The following is an 8022-nucleotide window of genomic DNA, read 5'->3' on the forward strand; positions in this document are numbered from 1 at the left end:
GGGGGGGGGGGGCGGTGATTAAATCTAATAGTTTATACACATGCTTTTAAATCAACTGATGTGTTAATCATAGTGAATTATTCTTCCTGCATTAATTTCTGAACTCTAAAAGTCATATTTCATTGGCCTCCTTTGAGTTATTTTATGTACTTCATTATCTTCAAAGGGAGGCTCTTTTATTAAATCTATAATTTATTTTATGTTAATTCAACCAGCACTTTTATCCAGCGCATAATTGTTTTATAGCTATTTCTAAAAATAGTAATATACTTAGTAGATATATAATAAATGACAATTTTATATATATATATATATATATATATATATAAAGACTCTGCACTTCCTGTTAGTCTCTCAGAAGGGAATGTTCAGGATTGTTGAAAATGCTGTGGTGCTGCCATTCACCCTTCCTCCTGGCACTGTGTTCCTCTTTTCCATGACTTTCCAGAAGTCAGGCTACAGTTTTGATTGGTCGCTGCAACAGCTACTTTATTAGCTTCCTCATCTTCATTTCCCACCCTGACTTACTCAGGCACCAATGTCAAAGGAATTCATTCAAATCCAGATTTCCTTGGCCTCCTGCCTGGTGTCTGTGCTCCTCGTCATTTTGTCAAATACCCCCAGGTTCTTCCACTTAGGATCTCAGGCCCTTGATCTCTCTGCCTGTATTGTCAACCCCTCCTGGGGACAGCCTTCATGGTTCTGTGGAGGCAGTTCCCTTGGCGACCCTTCCCACATTCTGCTTTCTCACCTCCTAATGCTTGCTGTCTTCCTTCCTCCCCTTGACCCCCCCAGCTCTGATCCATATCCTATGACAAGGCCTCTGCCCGTCACTTACCTCTCCCACAGCATCTTTTCCCTTAGTAGGTTTTCAGAGGCATTTCAGCTCCATGCACTAGTAGAGTGATAGGCCAAGCCCAGGCATCTTCCCTGCCCCACTGCCCTGCCCCCAGCAGCTCACTGTGGCTCCTTTGCCACTCCTGATGGAGTTGTTTCCCTCCTCCCAGCTCCATCACGTCTCACCTCCCCTGTCTGCACCCCCAGCAGTATCAGCCACTCTGAAGGCCAGTGGCTTTCAAAGGCAGCATCCATCTCTGACAAATGGAGGGGAGGAGTTTATACATCCCTAATCTTTTGAATAATTATTTTAGATCCCATAAACAGCACCTTCCTTGCTTCTCATGACCCCCCCCCCCCAAAAAAAAAAAAATCCAAAGAGCTAACTTATGCTCCTCACTCACAGTCCTCTTCTTGTATCAGTGTGTTGCTGGATTCCTGCTTCAATGACAGAGAAACATCTTGTTTGTCTTTGAACTTCAAATTTGGATAACTTAACGGTCCCCAGTTCTAACAATTGACATTGAAAAAAACCTTTCTGCAACCTAATCTGAATTTGTTTTCAGCAGTTATAAATCTGTAACCACTTAGACAAGTTCAGTCATTGTGACAGAAAAATCCAGTGCAAAGTGGCTTATACCAGAGAGAAGTCATCAGCCACCTTAGGCGGGGCTGATTCTGAAACTCAGACTGTGTCATTGACACATTTTCCCTTCTTTTCTCCACTCTCTCATCTGTGGGTCTGCTGCATTCTCAGACTGCTCCTCATGGTGGCAAGATAGCTGCCTCCCAGGCTCACATCAAATCCAAAGAGAAAGGGTGTCTTCCTGGCATTACTGAGCAAGTCCTCAGGTTTCCTCTTACTGGGTGGAATTGACTAATGCTTTCATGCCCAAACCTGTTTCAGGGATCAGGAAGTGAAATATGCCATTTTTCTCAGCTTTGGACTTAACGAAGAGAAGGAATGACTCTCCTCAAGTGCAATTAGGATGGTATTTCCAGAACCTTAGGAAGTGGACACTGGGCAGTAACAAAGGGAAATGCCCTCTAGAGGGACCAACAGAGTTCTCTAACTGACACTTAGAAGTAGAAACTCACTTGGCACTTCTTTCATGACCCTCTTCATAGCCTAGCACAATTATGGATCTATTGTAAGTAGAATTTTGCAAAATACATGTTTGCAAGAGTGAATAAGTGAATAAGTACTTTGAAAATTGTACCAAAATTTTTTAGAAGCCTGTTTTTTAATGTTCTCTGTCTAAATGTTTCCATTCATGTTTGCTACATTTCCAGATAAAACATGGAGTGTTTAAGTGTGTAGAACACAAGAGTGATCATTCTTTCCCACATTTTGCTTTTCTTGAAAGGACGCTTATTTTAAAATGCAACAGCTACAGACATGCTCGGTGGTGGGGAGGAGCTATAGAAGAATTCATCCAGAAACATGGCACCAACTTTCTCAAAGATCACCGATTTGGGTCATATGCTGCCGTCCAGGACAACACTTTAGCTAAATGGTAAGATACTTTTGCTCCTGGGCTTTCAAGGTATTCACAGCATCTAATCATATAGTGATCTAAATTCACCTGGAGTCAAGTTTCTAAACTCCCTCAGTTCTGATCCATATCCTATGGCAAGGCCTCTAAACTGTAAACAGAAATTATAAATTGTATTTTACGAAATTCTTTCTTGCTAAGGCCCTTGTAGGACTACCTGATCATAGGTTAGCTTCCCGGTTTTGAAGATTTTTCAGTGTAGTTAACTAGCATTAGATTTATAAGTTTGATTTTTAAAACTAACTTCATACATTTTCTTAGTGATGGAAATGGAAGGTTTATTTAAGTCTTAACCATAATTTAGGAAAAAGCATTTACTTAACAGAGATTTCTTTTAAATAAAGTCATGGTTACTCTAATTTCTATTCATGGATTGGATTCCGGTCAGTTTTTAGGTTTCTCAGGAAAACCATGTGTGTGTTCGACAGGATAATTAACCAAACCCATATGATAATGAAGCTCAATTAATCTGTTGCTCTTCAAGCAGAGAAGAGTCAGGTCAATTGGGTGTCATCTACTCATTGCCCTTCCAGTTGCAGGGGCAGGTTTTGAACTCAGGGGCACTCGGCCACCGAGCCACATCCCCAACCCTCTTTTGTATTTTATTTAGAGAAAGGGTCCCATTGAGTTCCTTAGCACCTCTTTTTTGCTGAGGCTAACTTTGAACTCAACGATCATCCTGCCTCAGTGTACCAAGCCACTGGGATTATAGGCATGTGTCACCACACCTGGCTCAGAGTGCTGTATTTTTACTCCTCGTTTTCCATTTACACAAAATAAGCTGGTAGTGATGTAGAGAATCTAGGCAGTGCATCTTGTTTTACTTTATCATATTGTCTTGTTGTGTAATGCCAAAAATGGGACAAAAACTTGTCTTTCAGGTATGTTAATGCCAAAGGATATTTTGAAGATGTGGCAAATGCAATGGAAGAGGCCAAAGAAGAAATTTTTATCACAGATTGGTGGTTAGTATTTTTCCATGAGAAGGAGGTTTCTATGTTTAGACATACACAAGACTATAAATGCTATTCAAGAATTGCATATTTTGAAAATTGCATAATACCCACAGATGGTTTGGCCACAGTCTCAACTAATTAACTAATATCCTCCAATGAAAGGTCTTTTAAAAATTTTTGACCTTCAGATATAAGCTTAAAATATTTAGCTTGAATAATTTTGTTTTTGTCTTTCCATTTGGAAGCAGATGCCCAAATAATCATTCTAGCAAAGATTATATGCAAATAATCAGTGCAGTGCAAATATGGTTGTAGAGGTAATGGGAACCAGTTTTCTTCACTTATCTTAGTGTATCTGTCACCAGGTCCATATTTCTTTTGGATTGTTCCTTTGTGTTGAAATCATTCTATTTACTCCATTAGTGTTGGACTGTCCACTGTAATGACTTGGCCTGGCCAGCCCTTCTGGAAGTTTAATCAGTTCTCTACTTTCTGACCCTCTTTTTTTTTTTTAATTTTTATTGTTGGTTGTTCAAAACATTACATAGTTCTTGACAAATCATATTTCACACTTTGATTCAAGTGGGTTATGAACTCCCATTTTTACCCCATATACAGATTTCAGCATCACATCGGTTACCCATCCACTGTTTTACATATTGCTATACTAGTGTCTGTTGTATTCTGCTGCCTTTCCTATCCTCTACTATCCCCCATCCCCTCCCCTCCCATCTTCTCTCTCTACCCCATCTACTGTAATTCATTTCTCCCCCTTGTTTTTTTCCCCCCTTTCCCCTCACTTCCTCTTGTATGTAATTTTGTATAACCCTGAGGGTCTCCTTCCATTTCCATACAATTTCCCTTCTCTTTCCTTTTCCCTCCCACCTCTCACCCCTGTTTAATGTTAATCTTCTTCACATGCTCTTCCTCCCAACTCTGTTCTTAGTTACTGTCCTTATATCAAAGAAAACATTTGGCATTTGTTTTTTAGGGATTGGCTAGCTTCACTTAGCATAATCTGTTCTAATGCCATCCATTTCCCTGCAAATTCTATGATTCTGTCATTTTTTAATGCAGAGTAATACTCCATTGTGTATAACTGCCACATTTTTTTTATCCATTCGTCTATTGAAGGGCATCTAGGTTGGTTCCACAGTCTTGCTATTGTGAATTGTGCTGCTATGAACATCGATGTAGCAGTGTCCCTGTAGCATGCTCTTTTTAGGTCTTTAGGGAATAGACCTAGAAGGGGAATAGCTGGGTCAAATGGTGGTTCCATTCCCAGCTTTCCGAGAAATCTCCATACTGCTTTCCAAATTGGCTGCACCAATTTGCAGCCCCACCAGCAATGTACAAGTGTACCCTTTTCCCCACATCCTCGCCAGCACTTGTTGTTGTTTGACTTCATAATGGCTGCCAATCTTACTGGAGTGAGATGGTATCTTAGGGTGGTTTTGATTTGCATTTCTCTGACTGCTAGAGATGGTGAGCATTTTTTCATGTACTTATTGATTGATTGTATGTCCTCCTCTGAGAAATGACTTTCTGACCCTCTTTAAAAATGTCCATGAGAGGGATAATGCTTATTAAAGCCACTAGAAGTCTCATATCGAAAAATCATTAGAACTTGGGAAATTTTACTCTTAGAGTTGGTATAGGCTTTGTAGTCTTGACTTCGGTTACAATTACCAGTTTCCCTGGACCGTTAAAACCCATCACAGGTTCCCACATTGGCTCCTGTGGAAAGGAAAATCTCTAGTATATGTTTTCCTTTTAAGAACTTAGTTGCCTGAAATGCCCCTCCGTTATCTCTAGTTTATTTCCTTCCAAATGGTACCTTAGATAAGATGTGTGAACATGTCATCACAATTTATTTCCTTTCAATTCTAGATTTTGGGGACAGGAAAGTAATAGGAATGGAGCCATTTACAATATTTTACTACAGTTATGTGAAAATCTGTAATCCTAGGGCCTGCTTTCCCAGACTTGGCACTATTAACATTTTGGCTACATAATTCTTTGTTGTGGGGCCATCCTATGCATAGTAGGATGTTTAGCAGCATCCCTGCATTCTACCTACTAAATGCCAGTAGCAAGCTCCCAGTTGTGACAACCAAGATGTCTTGAGACAGTGCCAAATGTCTCCTGGTTGAGGCAGGAGGGGGTGTGCATGGGGTTGGGGGTGTTCTCTTGGTTGAGAATCGTCTATCTAGAGTCAATGGATAAGGCAGATGATGGTCATTATGCCCTTGTCTGCAGAGGAGCCTAACCCTAGTCTTTATGTCCTTGGTAAATTTTGTCTTTTCAATGATCAGAAGAGTTTCACACTTACAAGTTTTCTTTGGTTGGCTATTTCCTAAACACTTACAGAATACATTCAAGTTTAATGTAGTGTTATAGTCTTTTAAAAAATATTTTATAGAGTTTGGCAAGGATGAGAGAGTGAAAATAATTTTTCCATTAAACTCATATTTTCATGCTTTATGCAAAAAGCAATATTTTTTCTGAATGTTCTCAACACTAAAATATAGATACTCATTTAAACATCTAAAGAGATGGGACACTGACTGCTTTCTCTTTCAACAAGAGAATGAATCAGGGTGTTATTTCTTTTTCATAACTGTACTAGGGTAACATCTTATTACAACATACCCTTTGAAATAAAACCTGCACAGTAACTTACCTCATAAAATGTGAAGAAAATTCTTGCTATTGTCAGTCATTATTCCAAAGAGTATGCAATAATATTTCACTGGGGTCGTAATTTATATCAGCAACATCTTTTCATGGTGGACATGGTGACTTTTGGATATTTGTTAAACTTTTTTGGAAATCTGTGTTCAAATCTTTTTCTTCTACTTCTTCTTTTTTCTTTGTTTTTCTGTAGTACTGAGAATCAAAGCCGGATTGTTTTTCCTCTTTTTAAAGTTAGTTTGCTTGTCTTCTTAGCCAGTAGAAGTAGAATTGTGTGTGTGTGTGTGTGTGTGTGTGTGTTTTAAAAAATTGTTTTGGGCTTTGATGTTTTTATATTATCTCATTATCAGTATTCATATTTTTTTCTTTTCACTTTTTTTATTGGCATATTATAGTTGTACATGATTGGATTTGTTTTTACATGTTTGTACATGTACACAATATAACTATTATTTAGCCAGTGTTGCCCCCAGCACGTCCCCCCTTCCTCCCCTCTTCCTGCCCCATAGTCCCTTTCCTCTACTGATGTCCCTTTGATTTTCATGAGATCCCCACTCCCTCACCTTTCTTTTCCTTTTTCCTCTCTAGCTTTCACATATGAGAGAAAACATATGACCCTTGACCTTCTGAGTTTGGCTTATTTCACTTCACCTAATGATCTCAAGTTATCCACTTTCCTGCAAATGACATAATTTTATTTCTTTATGACCGAATAAAATTCCATTGGGTCTGTATGCCACATTTTCTTTATCCATTCATCTATTGATAGAAACGTAGGCTGGTTCCATAGTTTGGCTATTGTAAATTGTGCTGCTATAAACATGGACATGCATGTATCAGTATAGTATGATGATTTCAATTCTTTAGGTTAAATACCAAGGAGTGGTGTAGCTGGGACATTTGATGGTTCCATGTCTTGTCTTCTGAGGAATCTCCATACTTATGTCCATAGTGGTTGTACTAACTTACAGTCCCATGAACAGTGTAAATGTTCCCTTTTCTCCACATCCTTAGTAGGAAGTCTTTACATTCTAGTTTCATTCTGGACTCCATGGTTTCTGATGCGAATTTTTTGTCACTTGAATTGTTATTTACCTCTAAATAATGTGTAATTTTTCTTGTGAGTGCTTTCAGTATTTTCCCCATTATTTTTAGTTTTCAGTAGTTTGGTTATATTATTTGGATTTATCCTTTTTGGGGGAACTCTGAGCTTCTTGAGTCTGTAGTTGTATGTCTTTAGCCACATTTGAGAAATTCTTACCATTGTTTCTTGAGACTTTTTTTTCCTCCTTTGGTAATTTTCTCTTCTATGTTTCCAGTGACACAAAAAGTGCTTTTTTGGTAATGTCTCACGGTTGTGAATCTCTGTTTCTTTTTTTCCCCAATCTTTTCTCTCTTGTTCAGATTAGATTATTTATTTGTAGCTATCTTCGGGTTTACTGCTTCATTCCTCTGTTATCTCCATTCTGGTACTGAGCCTATCCAATGAGGTTTGCTTTTTTTTTTTTTTTTTTCCATATTTTTGTGGAAATTGTATTTTTCATTTTGAAAGTTTCTGTTTGGTTCAGTTTATATCTTCAATTTCTTTGAGGAAACTTTCTTCCTTTCTCTTCGTTTTAAGAGTGCTCAACCTTACTTATTGCACTATTTTTATAATACCTGAGAAGGGATTAAACTAGATAATACCAACCTCCATGTCATTTTCCTGTTGACATCTGTTGGTTATTTTTTCCATGATAGTTGAGAATTTTCTGGTTCTTTGTGTGCCCAATACTTTTTATTATATTTTAGAAAAGTTTAATATTATAAGACAATGAGCTTTTTTAAATCTTATGGGGAGTGTGGTAATTTCTATTTTAGTAAGTGGTTGACTCATTTTGATTTAGACAGAAAATTCTAACCAGACTTCCATGGGTATGGTTTTTTAAAAAAAAAAAATCTAAATTTTATCAAATAATTAAGGAACAAATGTCAATCCT

General features: G+C 38.1%; 1 protein-coding gene across 8 annotated transcripts in view; it reads left to right on the forward strand.

Annotated features, from left to right (window-relative positions):
• The window catches only part of Pld1 (phospholipase D1), a 208105-nt gene that overhangs the window by 106275 nt on the left and 93808 nt on the right, over positions 1–8022 (forward strand). For all 8 annotated transcript variants that reach the window (XM_015494265.2, XM_048814297.1, XM_048814295.1 and 5 more), the window contains 2 exons: positions 2205–2354; positions 3275–3358. In XM_015494265.2, the coding sequence (XP_015349751.1) occupies positions 2205–2354; positions 3275–3358 (234 nt within the window). The remainder of the gene's footprint in view (positions 1–2204; positions 2355–3274; positions 3359–8022) is intronic.

This window comes from Marmota marmota, unplaced genomic scaffold, assembly GCF_001458135.2.
Source record: "Marmota marmota marmota unplaced genomic scaffold, marMar, whole genome shotgun sequence".
NCBI classification, from domain to species: domain Eukaryota; kingdom Metazoa; phylum Chordata; class Mammalia; order Rodentia; family Sciuridae; genus Marmota; species Marmota marmota.